Source organism: Bubalus kerabau, chromosome 15 (genome assembly GCF_029407905.1).
Source record: "Bubalus kerabau isolate K-KA32 ecotype Philippines breed swamp buffalo chromosome 15, PCC_UOA_SB_1v2, whole genome shotgun sequence".
Classification (NCBI taxonomy): domain Eukaryota; kingdom Metazoa; phylum Chordata; class Mammalia; order Artiodactyla; family Bovidae; genus Bubalus; species Bubalus kerabau.
The window spans coordinates 80,256,425-80,276,940 of NC_073638.1; the positions used below are offsets into that span (position 1 = coordinate 80,256,425).

The 20,516-nt window shown below is 39.3% G+C and overlaps 1 protein-coding gene across 1 annotated transcript; it reads left to right on the plus strand.

Annotated features, from left to right (window-relative positions):
- Positions 1 to 15,592: 15,592 nt before the first annotated feature.
- LOC129628484 (olfactory receptor 8H1-like) lies at positions 15,593 to 16,540 on the plus strand. Its single transcript, XM_055547917.1, has one exon. The coding sequence runs from the start codon at positions 15,593 to 15,595 to the stop codon at positions 16,538 to 16,540; it is 948 nt and encodes a 315-aa protein (XP_055403892.1).
- Positions 16,541 to 20,516: the final 3,976 nt, after the last annotated feature.

Consider the following 20,516-nt stretch of genomic DNA (forward strand, 5'->3'; position numbering starts at 1 on the left):
GTGTCCGACTCTTTGTGACCCCATGAATCACAGCACGCCAGGCCTCCCTGTCCATCACCAATTCCTGGAGTTCACCCAAACTCATGTCCATTGAGTCAGTGATGCCATCCAGCCATCTCATCCTCTGTTGTCCCCTTCTCATCCTTCCCCCAATCCCTCCCAGCATCAGAGTCTTTTCCAATGAGTAAACTCTTCGCACTAGGTGGCCAAAGTATTGGAGTTTCAGCTTCAGCATCAGTCTTTCCAATGAACACCCAGGACTGATCTCCTTTAGGATGGACTGGTTGCATCTCCTTGCAGTCCAAGGGACTCTCAAGAGCCTTCTCCAACACCACAGTTCAAAAGCATCAATATTTTGGTGCTTGGCTTTCTTCACATTCCAACTCTCACATCCATACATGACCACTGGAAGAACCATAGCCTTGACTAGATGGACCTTTGTTACCAAAGTAATGTCTCTGCTTTTCAATATGCTATCCAGGTTGGTCATAACTTTTCTTCCAAGGAATAAGCATCTTTTAGCCAGAATGTTTTCAGGCAGGAGAGACTATCCTCAATCAGGATACAATGTTGTTATATAATCCTTAGTACAGAGTTTAAACTGAGTTGTTTGTTGTGTAATCATCAGTTCAGGCTTAAAGATTAAAAACAAAACAAAACAAAACTTTTATGTGACTAAGACTAAGGAATGTAGAGGGAAAAAATAAATTTTTGTCTTTTCATCCTCCTTGATAATTCCGACCCCTCTCTTTTGGGGACCCCTAGACTACTTATCAATCTGCTTAGGAATTGACTCTCAACTTCCAAACTGGGTTCCCTCTTTTTCTTTTTGCTTCTTCTGATTGCAAGTCTCTTCAGTGTCTAATTTCCACCCTGACACAAGGGGGTGTAGGTTGTGGTCACTTATTTAGGCTCACTTGTTCAGTTGTGCTTTGGGGAGGGAGGAACACTACAAACAAATATCACTTGTGTGTGTGCGCAGTGCTTACAGTGTCTGAGCCACACTGGGTCTGCCCCTGGTCATGGCATGTGAGCAGGTATACACTGCTCAAGTTCCAGGTTGCTCTGCAGGAGAACTGTCTAAAGCAGGTCCTGGGTTGTGTGTACTTCCCAGGTCTAAGGCATTCAGGTTCAGGTTCTCGGGTACTCCACAAAGGCACAGACTCGGTTAGGCCTGCGTTTTTGTGCCCTTCCCAGGTCCAAGCAGCTCAGGCAACCAGAGGCTTGGCGAGTGCACTATCCCAGGTGTGTGATGAGTCTTATCACCTCCCCGGTCCCAGCTGCTTGGTTTCCCGGGTGCACAGCAAGAGCACTGTCTCAGGTGTGCTGTGTGTCTTCTCTTGGGAGGTGATCCCTGGCTGTGACCCTCCCAGGAGATGTCAACCATCCAGGATCCCAGGAAGACTTGGTTAGCAGCTGAAAGCCTGCTCACAGTTTCATGGAGGATGGCATCTCTGGGGCCGAGATTGCCCCTCGCCTTCCAGCTCTTGCTGTCGCCCACCTGCCTCTCTGCCTCCAAGAGGGGGATGGGCTGGTCTTCAGCCAGCTAGCTCTCCGCTGATATTCACTCAGTCCTTTGTTCTGTGAGTGGGCCAGGCTGTGCCTTAGGTTAGAGCTTTTTCCAGGAAAGTTCTCTCTCTCTCTCATTTTTTTTCCCTCTCTCTGGCTATCCCACAGTTTGGGCTGCTATCTTACGTTAGCTTCCTCAGATTGTCCTCAGGGCATTCAGTTCTGGTCCTTACCCTAAGCAGTGCAGTCTGTGACTTCCTGTTCAGCCCCTGCACACTGCTGACAGATGTGAGCATCTGGGCTACTTCTCCACTGGGAGTTGAGGTTTGGTGGATATTGTGTGTGTGTGTGTGTGTGTGTGTGTGTGTTTCCCCTCCCAGTTATGTTGTCCTCTGAGATTCCAAAACTCCCCACACACCCGTCTGTGAGAGGGTTTCCTGCTGTTTGGAAATTATCCTCCTTCATGACTCCCTCCCCAGGTTAGGTCTCCATCCCTAACTCTTTTGTCTCTCTTTTTCTCTTTTATATTTTGTCCTACCTCCTTTCAAAGGGAATGGACTGCCTTTTTGAGTGTCTGGTATCCTCCACCAGCGTTCAGAAGTTGTTTTGTGGAAGTTGCTCAGCGTTCAAATGATCATTTGCTGAATTCGTGGGGGAGAAAATGGTCTCCCCATCCTATCCCTCCACCATCTTAGGACCTCTGGGGGTTGGATTTTAAAAATACATTTAGATTAATGAAGAGTGAATGCTGTAAAATTTATGATTGCTGGGCAGTGGGTGAGGATGGGGGAAGGGATAGTTAGGGTGTTTGGGATGGATATGTACACTCAATTATAAAAAATGTGTAGCCCATAAGGATCTACTGTATAGCACATGGAAGTCTGCTCAATATTATGTGGCAGCCTGAATGGGAGGACTGTTTGTGGGAGAAAGGATACATGTATATATATGGCTGAGTCTCTTCACTGGTCACCTAAAACTATAACAACATTGTTTGTATCCAAATACAAAATAAATTTTAAAAAACATTTATGCTGTAAAATTGAAGAACATGAATTTTGGATCAAAGACACTAAACTTGACACTGCCTCTTACTGGGAAAAAAATAACAATCTCTCAATTTTTTAATTTTTCATCTAAAAATCTCAGGCAAAATAACTGTATTAGATAGGTTAAAATATAATATAGATATAATGTGGTGTATCTTGTGTAACTTAATAAATTTGATTTCATCTTTTTTTTTATACCAAGAAAAACTAGGCTCTCAATTAGCACATGCATTTCTCTTCAGTTCAGTCAATTCAGTCGCTCAGTCGTATCTGACTCTCTGTGATCCCATGGACACGACTGAGCGACTGAACTGAACTGAACTGACTGGACGAGTGGCTTGTCAAGGATTCCTGGTTAGGGAAGCTGGTGTTGATATTCAGCTGCGTCTCTTCTCTCTGGAGTGCAATGAGGCGTCCAGTAGTGAGTTTTGAGGTGTCTATGGGTTTGGTGTGACTTTGGATAGACTGTATATTAATACTTAGGGCTATGTTCCTGCATTGCTGGAGAATTAGTGTGATAAGTCTTGCTTTGGAACTTATTGGCTCTTGGATGTAGCAAGGTTTCAGTGGAGGTATGGGGGCTTTTAGATGAGTTCTGTTGATTAATGTTCCCTGGAGCCAGGAGTTTTCTGGTGTTCTCAAGTTTTGGATTTAAGCTTCCTGCCTCTGGTTTTCAGTCTTATTCTTACAGTAACCTCAACACTTCTCCATCCATATGGCACAAATAATAAAACATCTAGGTTAAAGGAGAAAAGATTCTCAACAGTGAAGGACACCCTGAGAGTTTCGCAGAGTTACATGGAGAAGAGAAGAAGGAGGAGGGAGATAGAGGTGACCAGGAGGAGAAGAGGGGGAATCAAAAGAGGCAAGAGCAATCTAGCCAGTAATCAGTTCCCTATGTGCTCTCCACAGTCTGGACCCCTCAGAGAGGCTCACAGAGTTACATAGAGAAGAGGGAGGAAGGAGATAGAGGTGACCAGGAGGAGAAGAGAAGGAGTCTAAAGGAGAGAGCCAGATCTAGCTAATAATCAGTTCCCGAAGTGTTCTCTACAGCCTGGGATCCCCAAAAAGATTCACAGAGTTGGGTAGAGAAGATAAGGGAGAGGGAGAAGATAGAGTTGACCTTGGGGAGAAAAAAGAGAGTCAAAAGGGGGAGAGGGCAATCAAGCCAGTAATCACATTCCCAAGTAAAAATGGGTACTGACAATTGGATTCTTAAAGGTACAAAATTAATAACAAATGCCAAAAAACAAAGATTAAAAATCTAGGTTGCTTCCATGTCCTGGCTATTATAAACAGTGCTGCGATGAACATTGGGGTACACGTGTCTCTTTCAATTCTGGTTTCCTCAGTGTGTATGCCCAGCAGTGGGATAGCCAGGACATGGAAGCAACCTAGATGTCCATGAGCAGATGAATGGATAAGAAAGCTATGGGACATATACACAATGGAGTATTACTCAGCCATTAAAAAGAATACATTTGAATCAGTTCTAATGAGGTGGATGAAACTGGAGCCTATTATACAGAGTGAAGTAAGCCAGAAAGAAAAACACCAATACAGTATACTAACACATATATATGGAATTTAGAAAGATGGTAACAATACCCCTGTATACGAGACAGCAAAAGAGACACTGATGTATAGAACAGTCTTTTGGACTCCGTGGGAGAGGGAGAGGGTGAGATGATTTGGGAGAATGGCATTGAAACATGTATAATATCATATATGAAACGAGTCGCCAGTCCAGGTTCGATGCACGATACTGGATGCTTGGGGCTGGTGCACTGGGACGACCCAGAGGGATGGTATGGGGAGGGAGGAGGGAGGAGGGTTCAGGATGGGGAACATGTGTATGCCTGTGGTGGATTAATTTCGATATATGGCAGAACCAATACAATATTGTAAAGTTTAAAAATAAAATTAAAAAAAAATCCATAGTAGAGTAAATCTAGACTCTCAAAAATACAATATTAAAAAACCAAACAAAATCACAAAAAATCTTAAAAATATATATGGAATTTGCTTTAAAATAGGGTCTTTTAAAAAATAAGGTAATAGATTATAAAAATGAAAATTAAAGAAATAATAAAGGACTTAAAATTAAAAAAAAATAATAGTAAAATATATCTAGGAATTTCTCTTGAGCTGTTGTGGGCAGTGTGGGGTCAGTTCAGTTTCAGATAATTCCTTGTTCTAGCTTATACTTATTCTCAAGGTCTATAGGCCCCCCTTCCAGTGTAGGCGGTGCCAACTATAGGGTTTTAATATGCTTCACCTGTCACCTCCAAAGCAGATCCCCCTATTTTGGCTTCTTCTGTTTGCAAGTCTCTTCAGTGTCTAATTTCCACTCTGACACAAGGGTGCAAAGGTGGTCACTTATTTAGGTTCACTTGTTTAGTTGTGCTGTGGGGAGGGAGGAACATTGAGTACAAATATCACTGGCATGTGTGGGGAGTGCTCACAGTGTCTGGGCCACACTGGGTTGGCCCCCGCTCATGACGTGTGTGCTTTTCCAGTCTACACTGCTCATGCTCCAGGTTGCTTTTCAGGGGAACTGTCTAAAGCGGGCCCTGGGTTGTGTGCACTTCCCAGGACTAAGCTGCTCAGGTTTAGGTTCTTGGATACTCCACAAAGGCACAGACTCAGGTGGGCATGCATTTTGTGTCCTTCACAGGTAGGTGCAAGCAGCTCAGGTGCCCAGGTGCTTGGCGAGCACTCTCTCCAGGTGGGTGGTTCATCTTATCACCTCCCCGGTCCCAGACGCTTGTTTCCTGCGTGTGCAGCTGGAGCTCTCTCTCAGGTGTGTCATGTGTCTCCTCTGGGGAGCTGATCTCTGGCTGCAACCCTCCTGGTGGATGTCAACCACTCAGGATCCCAGGAAGACTTGGTTAGCAACTGGGAGCCTGCTCACAGTTTGGTGGAGGATCTCTGGGGCCAAGATTGCCCCTGGCATCCTGACTCTGGCTGTTTCCAGCCTGCCTCTCTGCCTCCAGCTGGGAATGGGCCAGTCCGCAGTTGGCTAGTTCTCCTCTGGTATTGCTCAGTCCTTTGTTCTGTGAGTGGGACAGGCTGTGCCTCAAGTTAGAGCTTTTCATGGGAAAGTTCTCTCTCTCTCTCTCTCTCTCTCTCTCTTTTTCCTTTTTTTCCCTCTCTCTCTCTGGCAATCCCACAGTTTGAGTTGCTATCTCAGGTTAGCTCCTTCAGATTGTCCTCAGGGCATTCAGGCCTGGTCCTTACCCTAAGCATGCAGCCCGTGCCTCTTTGTTCAGCCCCTACTTGCTGGTGGCAGACATGAGCATCTGGGCTACTTCTCCACTGGGAGTTGTGGTTAGGCAGATATTCTGCAGGTTTTATTTATTTATTTTTCCCTCCCAGTTATGTTGCCCTCAGATATTCCAAAACTCCCCACAGACTGCCCGTGAGAGGGTTTCCTGCTGTTTGGAAACTTCTCCTCTTTCACGACTCACTTCCCTGGGTGGGTCTTTGTCCCTAACTCTTTTGTCTCTCATTTTATCTTTTATACTTTGTCCTACCTCCTTCTGAAGACAATGGGCTGCCATTCTGGGTGGCTGGTGTCCTCCACCAGTGTTCAGAGGTTGTTTTGTGGAATGTGCTCAGTGTTCAAATGATCTTAGATGAATTTGTAGGGGAGAAATTGGTCTCCCCATCCTATTCCTCCACCATCTTTAGCTATTTGTAAGCCATTTTGGTTTTTTTGTTTGTTTGTTTGTTTTTTGTTGTTGTTGTTTTGTTTTGTTTTGTTTTGGATTTATTTTTCTTGGGGATGGTCTTCTGTAAAATGTTATGTAAAATGTTGATCCATATCTTCTGTAAAACTTCCACCCATAGTTCTCAGGCAGTCTGTCTATCAGATCTAGCCCCTTAAATCTGTTTCTCACTTCCACTATATAATCATAAGGGATTTGATTTAGGTCATACCTGAATGGTCTAGTGGTTTTCCCTACTTTCTTCAATTTAAGCCTGAATTTGGCAATAAGGAGTTCATCACTTGAGTCACAGTCAGCTCCTAGTCTTGTTTTTGCTGAATGTATAGAGCCTGTCGAACTTTGGCTTCAAAGAATATAATCAATCTGATTTTGCTGTTGAACATCTGGTGATGTCCATGTATAGTCTTCTCTTGTGTTGTTGGAAGAGGGTGCTTGCTATGAAGAGTACATTCTTTTGGCAAAACTCTATTAGCCTTTGCCCTGCTTCATTTTGTACTCCAAGGCTAAATTTGCCTGTCACTCCAGGTGTTTCTTGAGCTCCTACTTTTGCATTCCAGCCCCTTACAATGAAAAGGATCTCTTTTTGGGGTGTTAGTTCTAGAAGGTCTTGTAGGTCTTCATAGAACCATTCAACTTCAGTTTCTTCAGCATTAATGGTCAAGGCATAGACTTGGATTACCATGATATTGAATGGTTTGCCTTGGAAATAGCAGAGATCATTCTGTCATTTTTGAGACTGGGTTTTGGACTCTTTTGTTGACTATGATGGCTACTCCATTCTTTCTAAGGGATTCTTGCCCAAAGCAGTAGATATAATGGTCATCTGAGTAAATTCACCCATTCCAGTCCATTTTTCACTTATTCCTAACATTTCACATTCACTCTTGCTATTACCTGTTTGACCACTTGCAATTTACCTTGATTCATGGATGTAACATTTCAGGTTCCTATGCAATATTTCTCTTTACAGCATTGGACCTTACTTTCATCATCAGTCACATGCCCAACTGGGTGTTGTTTTTGCTTTGGTTCCGTCTCTTCATTCTTTCTGGAGTTATTTCTCCATTGATCTCCAGTAGCATATTGGGCACCTACCAACCTTGGGAGTTCACCTTTCAGTGTCCTAATTTTTTGCCTTTTTATAGTGATCATGGAGTTCTCAAGGTCAGAATACTAAAGCGGTTTGCCATTCCCTTCTCCAGTGGACCACATTTTGTCAGGACTTTCCACCATGACCCATTCATCTTGGGTGGCCCTACATGGATGGCTCATAGCTTCATTGAGTTAGACAAGGTTGTGGTCTACGTCATTAGATTGGTTAGTTTTCTTTTCTTGTAGTTTTCTGTCTGTCTGCCCTCTGATGGAGAAGGTAAGAGGCTTATGGAAGCTTCCTGATGGGAGAGACTGACTAAGGAGGAAACTGGGTGTTGTTCTGATGGGCTGGGCCATGCTCTGTAAATCTTTAATCCATTTTTTTTTTTTTTTGATGGGTGTAGCTGTGTTCCTTCCCTGCTATTCACCTGGGGCCAAACTATGGAGGAGGTAATGAAGACAATGGCAAACTCCTTCAAAAGATCCCCCTTCCCTGGTGGCTCAGAGCTTAAAGCCTCTGCCTCCAATGCGGGGGACCTGGGTTCAATCCCTGGGTGAGGAAGATCCCCTGGAGAAGGAAATGGTAACCCAATCCAGTATTCTTGCCTGGAGAATCCCATGGATGGAGAAGCCTGGTAGGCTACAGTCCATGGGGTCGCAAAGAATCAGACACGACCGAACGACTTCACCTTCAAAAGATCCCATGCATGTACTGCCCTACTCAGTGCCCCCAACCCTGAAGCAGGTCACCACTGACTCACAACTCTGCTGGAGACTCCTAGACACCTAAAGGCAAGTCTGGGTCAGTCTCTTGTGGAGTCACTGCTCCTTTCTCCTGGGTCTTGTTGCACAAGGTTCTGTTTGTGCCTCCAAGAGTCTATTTCCCAGTCCTGTGTAAGTTCTGGTGGCTCTATTGTGGGGTTAATGGGGATCTCCTCCAAGAAGACTTATGCCGTACCCAGGTCTGCTGCACCCAGAGCCCCTGTCCCTGAAGCAGTCCACTGCTGACCCGTACCTCCACAGTAGATGCTCAAACACAGTTCTGTCTCAGTCTCTGGGGGGGTCCCTGGGTCCTGGTGCTCACGATGTTTGTTTGAGCCCTCCGAGTGTCTCTGGTGGGACTGGATTTGCCTGTGGGTGTCCAGGAGTCTCCAGCAGAGTGGGATTTGATTCTTAATGCAAATTCACCCCTCCTACAGTCTTGTTGGGACTTCTCCTTTTTCCCTTGTATATGGGGTATCTCCTCCCAGCCACTCCAGCTCCTCCTGTCTCTCTGGGGTTTCTCTGACCTTGGACATGGGGTTCTCATCATGGCTGCTCCTCATTTTGGGTATGGAGTATCTCCCCTTCGCTACTTGCTTCAATGCTGCACAGCTGATAAAAGCATATTACCTCTTCTTATATTTATGGGCATTTTTAATTTTTCTAGTCTATTTGACAAACTGTGATTTTACCTTGATATCAAGATAAAGGGATACATTTATGCAGTGGTTTTTGTTCAGCTGCCAATTCGTATCAACTCTTGGTGACTCCATAGACTGCAGCACATCAGGCTTCCCTGTCCCTCACCATCTCCCAGAGTTTGTCCAAGTTATGCAGTGAGGTACAGTATAAAACAGCAGAATTTTATTTCTTAATCACTATAATGTGCCTCTCTAAGTGCAAAGAGTTTATAACTTTTAAACATTAGAGATAACAAGGAAACACTTCATGCAAAGATGGGCACAATACATAGAAACAGAAAGGACCAAACAGAAGTAAAAGAGTAAGAAGATGTGGCAAGAATCCACAGAAGAACTGTACAAAAAGTTCTTGATGACCAAGATAACCACAATGCCATAGTCACTCACCTAGAGCCATACATCCTGGAGTGTGAAGTCTAGTGGGCCTTAGGAAGCATCACTATGAACAAAGCAGTGGAGGTGATGGAATTCCAGCCAAGCCATTTAAAATCCTAAAACATGATGCTGTTAAAATGTTGCACTCAATATGTCAGCAAATTTGGAAAACTCAGCAGTGGCCACAGCAGTGGAAAAGTTCAGTTTTCATTCCAACGCCAAAGAAAGTTCAAACTACAGTACAGTTGTTCTCATTTCACATGCTAGCAAGGTAATATTCAAAATCCTTCAAGATACACTTCAATAGTATGTGAACCAAGAACTTCCAGATGTACAAGCTGTATTTAGAAATGGCAGAGGAACCAGAGATCAAATTGCCAATATCCATTGTATCAGAAAAAAAGCAAGAGAATTCCAGAAAAACATCTACTACTGCTTCACTGACTATGCTAAAACTTTTGATTGTATGGATCACAACAAACTGTGGAAAATTCTTCAAGAGATGGGAATACCGGAACACTTTACCTGCCTCCTGAGAAACCTGTATGCTGGTCAAGAAACAATTATTACAACCAAACATGGAACAATGGATTGGCTCAATTTGGGAAAGGAGTATGTAAAGGTTATATATTTCCCCCTGCTTATTTAACGTCTATGCAGAGGACATCATGTGAAAGGTACTGCTGGATGAAGCACAAGCTGGAATCAAGATTGCCAGGAGAAGCATCAACAATTTCAGGTATGGAGATGATACTACCCTAAAAGCAGAAAGCAAAGAGGAACTTAAGATCCTCTTGATGAAGTTGAAAGAGGAGAGTGAGAAGCCTGGCTTAAAACTCAACATTCAGAAAACTAAGATCATGGCATCTGGTCCCATCACTTCATGGCAAATAGATGGGGGAAAATGCAAACAGTAACATATTTTATTTTCTTGGGCTCCACAATCACTGTGGATGATGACAGCTGCTATGAAATTAAAAGACACTTGTTCCATGGAAGAAAAGCTAAGACTTGGAAGAAAATATAGGACAAACATAGTTAGCATATTAAAAGGTGAAAGATTTATATGATCTGAAGAGCAACCAGAGTATAGACAGTGTATTAAAAAGCAGAGACATCATTTCGTGGACACATGTCCATATAGTTAAATCTATGGTTTCTCCAGTAGTCATGCATGGATGTGAGAGTTGAACCATAAAGAATTATGAGCACTGAAGAGATGATGTTTTCAAACTGTGTGCTGGAAAAGACTCTTAAGAGTCCCCTTGGCAGCAAGGAGACTCCTAAAGGAAATCAACTCTGAATATTCATTGGAAGGACTGATACAGAAAGTGAAGCTCCACTATTTTGGCCACCTGATGTGATGAACCAACTCATTAGAAAAGACCCTTATGCTGGGAAAGATTGAAGACAAGAGATGGGGGTGATAGAGGATGAGATGGTTGGATGGCATCACCAACTCAGTGGACTTGAGTTTGAGCAAACTCCAGGAGACAGTGAAGACAGGGAAGCTGCTTTATTGCCATCCACATGGTTGCAAAGAGTTGGACACGACTTAGCATCTGAACAACAACAATATGCATGTTTGTGTGTATGTGTATAAACATAAAGTACTAGGTGTAAAATATTCCTGAGGCTATTTGGGGTATATTTAGAGATTCTCATTCCTTCAGATTGGGCAGAAATTTTTCATTAAATCTATATTATTAAAAATAGAAACTGGGTTTTCCTTTTATTATTCCTTGACAAGAGACTTGAACATAAACCTTGTTTAATGTACTCTCCCCAGTATTGGTACAAAATGACCCCTGGAAAAGATGAAATCCTCAGTACTGCCTTCACTGTACATGAATCATTGAGAAGTAATGAAAGTTGAGTAACCCTATTTAAATATTTATTGAAAAGAACTGAAGGTAATCCATAAAGTACTTTTAGGAGAAAATATGTGTGCTTATATTTCTCTCTCTTAGACAAGATTGTAAGTTTTTTGAGAGATGAGTCTGTTTAGTCATAGTTTGACTATTGCTGTCCACAGCATGGAGCAAACACATATGCAATATTTATAATATTTTAATAAGTAAATATTTTCTTTGCTGTTTTTGGCTTGTAGAATCAAAGTGATGAATTTATTAAGATCAGTGATTCTACTTTATTCGTGTTTATATCTTGCCTTGGAATTTGGACATTCCTGTGCATATTAGCACTCAAAAAACATTAGTTCAGTTGAAAATTCTATCTAGAATTCTTTCAAAAGCATTCAGCTCCATTCACTCAGTCATGTCCTACTCAAAAGCATTGCTTACTGGTATATTAAAAATGGCATAGGGATTAATGGACTTCTTTTCAAATGATATTTTTCTTTAATGGTTAGGATACAGAAATCAGTGTGCATAGATCTGTACTTTTTCATATGATTTTAGATCATTGGAGTCAACTGCTTAAGACTTCTTATGTATCACACATCAAAAAGAAACTTCCTGTAGTGATAATTGATCTTTAGTCTTGGGATAGTTGAAGATAATTCATGTGGAGGGTCCTGGGTGTGCACATATATACATTTGGTTTAAATTTTTAATTTTCTTCTCATATATGTATAACTAGTGCCTGATACCAGCAAACTTCATTTTACAACGAAATATTTTACATTACAAAGTATTATAAGTGACAACTGATGAAACATACTATGAATTATTTTAGGGATTTATTGATACTGTCTTAACTCATCACTCATTCCCTTTATTAATTTAACAGCTTTTTAAATTAATTTATCAGTTTTTTTAAATTAATTTATCAGTTTTTTTAAATTAATTTATCAGTTTTTTTCTTCTAAGCACAATGTCTGAGTCAGATTACTTGCCTTTACGATATTTCATTATCATTATTGAAAATTAGTAAACTGATTATACTTTCCTTTCTTTCTTAACCAGGGATTTTCATCCATGCACTATAACTACAATACTCAAATTTTGATAATTGTGTGAAACATCCTCACTGTTGAAACTTCTTTACATTTACTGTGGTTCTAATTGTATATATTATTTTTATTTTCACTTGTATTGAATATACCTTGTTCTGTAGATAATTTCAAGACTTTGTATAATTTCAAGACTTTGCATTTATTCAGTGCTAGCAAAATCAGACTGTAAAGAAAGCTGAGCATCGAAGAATTGATGCTTTTGAACTGTGGTGTTGGAGAAGACTCTTGAGAGTTCCTTGAACCCCAAGGAAATCAAACCAGTCCATCCTAAAGGAAAGCAGTCCTGAATATTCATTGGAAGGACTGATGCTGAAGTTGAAACTCCAATACTTTGGCCACCTGATGTGAAGAACTGACTCATTTGAAAAGACCCTGATGCTGGGAAAGATTGAAGGCTGGAAGAGAAGTGGATGACAGAGGATGAGATGAATAGATGGCATCACTGACTTGATGGACATGAGTTTGAGCAAGCTCTGGGAATTGGTGATGGACAGGGAAGTCTGGCATGCTGCAGTCTGTGGGGTCACAAAGAGTCAGACATGACTGAACGCCTGGACTGACTGAAAATCAGGTATCTAATTTTTATTTCTGTGTTTTAATATTGCCTTGCTATTCTCTTTCTAAGAGAAAAACATGCCACACTTTTCTTGTTAAGCATAAGAAGTAGAAATATATTTTATTTGTTCAGAGCTATGATTAAATGTCCATATATATATTTTTCAAAATGTCCTTGTATTTATCCCTGGTGTACTTTCTATCATTTTAGTATAAGGAAAAAAAGGAAATATATACATGTCATATGAATATATATATATATATATATATATATATATATATATATAATCTATCTGTATATATATGGAAGTGACAATTTAGGCACTAAGTCACGTCTGACTTTTTGTGACACCATGGAATATAGCCCTCAATACTCCTCTGTCCATTGAATTCCCAAGCAAGAATGCTGGAGAGGGTAGCCAATTCCTTCTCCAGGGGATCTTCCCGCCCCAGGGATCAAACCATATTCTTCAGTATTGCAGACATATTCTTTACCATCTGAGACAATAGGGAAGCCCATATGCATATATAAATATGTATATTGCATAGTTAAAACAGTAATGAATTAGGGAATGAAACTATACCATCATTAAATTAAGAGATTTTTAAAATCTCTAATGACATGACACAATGAATGGTATAAGAATAGTTTGAAATCAGGAAAAACACTAGAATGAACAAAATGAGTTTCAATGTTAAAAAATATTAAATAAGAAAAACTTTCTCCTCATATTTTGCATTTATCATGGTTTTTGAGGTGGCTTTTAGTTATAAAATGAGAGTGGATACTGAATATACAGTATGATAATGCTTATGCAAATCTGGAGGTATACAGATTAGTACTCCACAACAAAAATAATTGGGAGAAATTCATTAAATTGTTACAACAGGTTTGAATTGTTTTCATATCATTCTTTGAATTTTGTTATATTTTAGTTTTTTTTTTTTTTTAGCAAACATATTTACTCATTTAATAGTATTACACATTTAAATATAAAAGTTTTATTTTCAAAATGTATCATTCTGCCTCTGATGATTTCAGTCATAGAGTAGATATTTCTCTATAAATAGTTTCTCTACCACCCTGGGCATAAATTTAGAGCATCACAAAGGTAGACCAAACCATTAGGTTTTCATTTTGTGGTGCCTAAGGGAAAAGACAATTAGCTACTCAAATCCAATCCTATCATAGCCGCTTTTGGTCCTTGAACTTTTGTCCCTGAAGACAGGCAAAAAAATCTTTCTTGATAATTGATTCATGATGATGAGCAAACGTTTCATTATTAACAATTCCCAGTATATGAAGTACTCTGGAAATATTAGGATGAGATGAAAAGCCTTCTCTTTGCTAATGTACATGAAGAGTGGATTCCTGAATTTCTTTTCAGGCATAACTTCCTGGAAAATTTTACATATGATCAGGAACTGAATAAAATTTCTAGTCTGATTTATTTTTCCCTCAGAATAAAACAAAATGACTACACCAAAACTGAAAAAAGAACTTATCTCAAAGAAAACAAGTGTATTACAGAAATTGTCAACTGACATGTTTTCTTTCTTTTTTTTTTTTTTTTTGTGAGCAAAATTTGAGGTTGACATACTTCTAGATAGAAAACATTGGAAGAAGTTTATTATCACCAGTCTTGGCTGCCAGTGAGTATTATTCTCAAAATTAGAAGACTTTAGGTAGAATCAAATAAAATGGAGATATTTTCAGAATACGTGCACTGATATCACTTAAACTTTTCTCTAAGAAATGCCAAAATTTGTGGAATCAGAAATACAGAGTTGATGAAATCAGGGTCTGCAATTAATTTGCATGTTTAGAAATAAAATTATGGAAGAAATTACATTTTGAGTGATTAATTTGAAAAATATCACTATGCTGCTACTGCTAATATACTTCAGTCGTGTCTGACTCTGTGCGACCCCATAGACGGCAGCCCACCAGGCTCCCCTGTCCCTGGGATCTTCCAGGCAAGAACACTGGAGTGGGTTGCCATTTCCTTCTCCAATGCAGGAAAGTGAAAAGTGAAAGTGAAGTCGCTCAGTTGTGTCCGACTCTTCGCGACCTATGGCCTGCAGCCCACCAGGCTCCTCCGTCCATGGGATCTTCCAGGCAAGAGTACTGGAGTGGGGTGCCATTGCCTTCTCCGAAATATCACTATATTTGAAGATTAATATTAATACTTGCTCTATAATTTTAACATAACCTACTGAAGTATACTAAGGTTGAAATTTATATTTCATATCAAGTATATTAGGAAACAAGAACAGTGCATGGTGCACTAAGACCATTCTATCATTGTTTATTATATGTGTATATATATCTAACATTTTTTCACAGGTTTGCTGAAATCAATATTAATAAGAATATACTATTGTTGGCATTCCTTCTGAGGTCAATCTAGCTTGGTAGAATTACAGGTCCAACTCAGGTTGAGGTCTGACTCAGGTTCAGTTACTTAAATTCACTGTGCTCTTTTTCTCATATGAAGAATGGGACAAAAGGTACTACCTATGTATAACCTCATGAGAATTAAATGCATTAATAATGAGAATCATTTAAAGCAGCATCAGCCATTCTAATTATTCAATATACTAGCTTTTACTATATTATATCCAAATGTTTACTTACCTCTATTTCTACATTTGGCCATCAATTAAGATTTTTTGCTTCCTACTCTCTACATCCCTCATTATTATCACTTTCTAGAAACATTAAACTAAGCTAAATATATCATGATGTTTCTGGAAACACAATTTCTGGAAACAAAATTCATAGTAATTCTTGCTATGTATCAATTCTGATTTCTCAACATTTTGGAGCATTTGGACACTATGAGTAGAAGGAATATCACACAAGTGTCTGACTTCATCCTCATGGGACTGACAGATTCTGAAGAGATCCGGCTGGTCCTCTTCACCCTCTTTCTCCTGATATACCTGATCACTGTGCTGGGGAATGTGGGGATGATCCTGATAATCCACCTGGACCCCCAGCTTCACACACCCATGTATTTTTTCCTTAGTCACTTGTCATTTCTTGACCTCAGTTACTCAAGTGTCATTACCCCTAAAACCTTAGACAACTTACTGACTTCCAGCAAGTATATTTCTTACCTGAACTGCTTCATGCAGTTGTATTTCTTTGTCTTCTTGGGCGCCACTGAATGTGTTCTTCTCTCCTCCATGGCCTATGATCGCTATGCAGCCATCTGCAACCCTCTGCATTACCCAGCTGTTATGTCCACCAGACGCTGCTGCTCTCTTATCTTTGGATCCTATTTGATTGGTTTTATTGATACCTCTGTCAGTGTTCCATGCATGAGTAGATTGCATTTCTGCAACTCAAATGAAATTTATCACTTTTACTGTGATGGAAGGGCAATTTTACCCCTGTCCTGCACTGACACACATGACATCGAAATCATCATATTCATTTCTGCCGGTTCCACCCTATTGGTGTCCCTTATCACAATATCTGTGTCTTATTTGGCCATCCTGTCTACTATTCTGAAAATCACTTCCACTTCAGGGAAGCAAAAAGCCGCCTCTACTTGTGCCTCCCATCTCCTGGCGGTCACCACCTTCTATGGCACTATGATTTTCACTTACTTAAAACCAAGTAAGTCCTACTCCTTGGGAAAGGATCAAGTGGCTTCTGTTTTTTACACTATTGTCATCCCCATGCTGAATCCCCTTATATACAGTCTTAGAAACAAAGAAGTGAAAAGTGCTCTCAATAGAGTTATGCAGAAAAGAAAGGACTCCAAACAACTAAAATAACAGTGATGTTAAATTTCAAAGCTCATTTTTTTCATTCCTACAGTGTATTTCCTTGCTGTCTCTCCAGAAGCAAATAGAAGTTTTTATCTATTTATTCTGCTGAACCAGTGTTCCCTGACTAAATATAATTTCTCATATTTCTAAGAATATACCTTTATAAAACTATATTATAATTGGAAACCAATGAAGCATGTCAAACTGTGGTCTAAATATACACATTTTTAAGGGCAACTGATTTCATACATGAACAAGTATACTTGTCAGCTCTTAAACTATGTCATATATTCCAATGTTCCAACTTCATTGAATTTTATGATGAAACAGAGTTCAGTTTTGGGGACAATGATACTGATCTCAGAAATAATTTCCTTTACTTTATAGAGAAGCATATAGCAGAGTGATTATGAGCACTTGCTTTGGAACCAAACGTTCCAGAATTTAGATTCTAGGTCTGCTGTTCTATAACTTATGTAACACTAAAAATCACTGAAAATGTAAGCCTCAAGTTTTTAAACTGCATTACATAAATAACAATTCCAGGTCCATATAGTTACTATGAGGGGCTTCCTGGGTGGCTCAGTGGTAAACAAGTGGCAATGCAGGAGACAAACTTCCAATCCCTGGGTCAGGAATATCGCCTGAAGAGGAAATGGCAACCCACTCCAGTGTTCTTGCCTAGAAAATTCCATGGATAGAAGCCTGGTGGGCTACAACTGAGCAACTAAACACACATGCACACACACATCGTTACTGTAAAGATCAAATCAGTTCATTATGTAAAGTATTTAAGGCAGTACTAATACATCCTGGCCCTTATCATTAGAATACTGATATCCTTCCAGTTTTTAGTGCACAATGGCTTTTTTTGATGAACATTCAGTTGTGTTTTAAGAATTATTTTTGATTGATTTAATGCACAAACATACAAACAGCTAAGAAAACACTCAGCACCTCACAATTTTGGATTTAGAATGGACAGTGTTAAATATTGGAAAAAAAATATTGAAACATTTAAGGAAATAGAAATGCCCTAGAAGTTATTAAGCACTTTGTATGTGTTCTTCTAGATTGACAGTTGTGTACATATGTATGTTTATTATGTACATGAGCAATATTTCTGACATTTCCTATGTCCTTTTTGAGACTTTCTGTGTATATTTAAAAATATTATCTTTGATTATCCCTTTATCATTGAAAGCTAAGATGGCTGTGTGTTTGATACATGAGAAAGATTCTCAGTTTGCAATTCTTTGGATACTAAATGTTAATGAATTCATCAAGTTAACATCTGCATGATGTGCTATCATTTTGATAGCTCCCTTAAAATATGTATTCATTTTTAAGATATGTATTTATTTATACCATAGTGTAATTGCTTTACAATGTTGTGTTAATTTCTGCTGTACAATGGAGTGAATCACTTATTATATATATATATGTACATATCCCCTCACTCTTGAGTCTCCCTACCTGCCTTCATTGTGGATGAATTATTGAGTAGAAATGAGAGGAATTGGGCGGTCATATTTAAATGTTTATTGAAAGGAAGTGAAGTTATATTTTATGAGGTAATTTTAAAATAATATGTGTGTTTATAATAATTCTCTCCAAAAATATTATAAACTCTTAGAGATAAGAATTTGCTTAGTCATTTTGTGCTCTCCACAATATGTAGCAAATGTATCACTTATTTAACGTGTAAATAAATGTTTTCTTTGCTTTTGTTTGCTGGTGAAAGCACAGTGATGAATGCATTAAACTGAAGGACTCCACTTCATTCCAGTTTATACCACGCTTTGGTGTTTGCACGCTCCTTTGGCTTCCCAGGTGGCACTAGTGGTAAAGAAGCTGCCTGCCAACGCAGGAGACATGAGAGAAGTGGTTGGATCCCTGGGTCTGGAAGATTCCCTGGAGAAGGGATGGCAACTCACTCTAGTCTTCTTGCCTGGGGAATCCCGTGGACAGAAGTGCCTAGTGGGCTCTGATCCAAAGGGTCCCAAAGATTCAGACACAACTGAAGAGATTTAGCATGCACACACATGCCTATTAGTGCTCAAACGTATTAGCTTCGTTGAAAATTCTATTTCTGTAATTTTTTTTTTCTAAAATGTCTCTAATTCATGTATAAAATATGGCCTGGTGATTAGCTGATAGATTTCTTTTTCAATTACCTTTTCCTTAGTAGTTAGGGTACAGAAATGAGTGTACACAGAATTTTATACTTTGTTCAGATGATTTTAAATCACTGGAGTCAACTGATTAGGACTTATACAATATACATCTCACACACACACACAGACAAATTCCTATAGAAATAATCAGTCTTCAGTCTTGAGAGTAGCTGAAGACAGTTCATGATAAAGGATCTGTATGGGCACAGTAACATGTTTGATTTTACATTTTTAATTTTCTTCTGATCTATATGACTGTGTCTGACTCCTACAAACTTCATTTTACAATTAAATTTTTTACATTGTAAATCATTGTGACAATTGATGAAACAATAGTTGCATTACTTTAAGGACTTATTGAGGCTCCTGTCATTTTAAAATTAACATTTATTTACTCTTCATTTATTTTTACTGTGATGGATGCTATTGCTGTGCACGGACTTTCTTTAGCCCCTCCCATGGTGAGTGGGGGCTCTTCTCTAGTTGTGGTGTGAGGGCTTCTGATTGCAGTGGCGTCTCTTGTTGAGGAGCACAGCCTCTAGGTGCATGGGCTTCAGTAGGTGCAGCTCATGTGCTCCAGAGCCTGGGTTCATTAGCTGTGGCACACTCATGGGCTTAATTTCTCCATGGCATGTGAGGTCTTCCTGGACCAGGGATCAAACCAATGTCCCCTGCATTGCAAAGCAGATTCTTAACCACTGGACCGCCAAGGAATGTGGTGGTTTTAACTCATCTTTGATTGTTTTTTTTTTTAACTCATCACTTATCCACTTTATTACTCCTATATATTTTATAGCATTAACTATACTACTGTTTTAACTACTGTTTTCACTCCTCGCTTATCCACTTTATTAATCCTATATATGTTTGTTTGTTTGTTTCCTTCTAAGCAGCATCAGATTTAGTATCTGATTCAGTTCTGATTCAAGATTTTTCATCATGGTCATTGAGAATAATTAAGCTAATTATATTCCCCTTTCTTTTTTTCTCTACCAGGGATTTTCATTCATTCATTTTAACTACAGTGTACATATTTTTTAAGTTGTATGAAACAAAATTACTGTTGAAGCTTATTTGTAATTACTGTGTCTCTAATTGTATTATTTTCATTTTCACTTGCATTAAATATATAGTCAACTGTAGAAAATTACAAAGATTTATATTTATTATCAATTAATCTCCATTTATGTGTTTCAATATATCATTGATATGATCTCTCATAGAGCAGAAAACATGCCACAATTTTCTTGTTAATCATAAGAAGCAGAAACTTGTTTGTCCAGATTTACGATTAAATGCCCAAATACATTTTTTAAAATGCTCTCTAGTGTAGTTTCCATCATAGTAGAATAAGGAGAGAAAGGAAAATATATGTGTATATATGTTTTTTCTTCCTCTATGAATATTACATATATGTATTGTATAGTGAAATCTGTAATGACTTAGAGAATGAAATTATATCAGTGAGTTAGAGAATGAAACTATGTTAAATCAAGTTCAGTTAGTTCATTGCTGAGTCATGTCTGACTCTTTGAAACTCCATGGACTATGCATGCCAGGCTTCCCTGTCCATCACCAACTCCCGAAGCTTGCTCAAACTCATGTCCATCAAATCAGTGATCCCTTCCAAATATCACATCCTCTGCTGTCCTCTTCTCTTCCTGCTTCCAATCTTTACCAACATCAGGGTCTTTTCCAATGAGTCAGTTCTTCACATCAGGTGGCCAAAGTATTGGAATTTCGCTTTAGCATCAGTACTTCCAATGAATATTCAGAACTGATTTCCTTTAGGATGGACTGCTTGG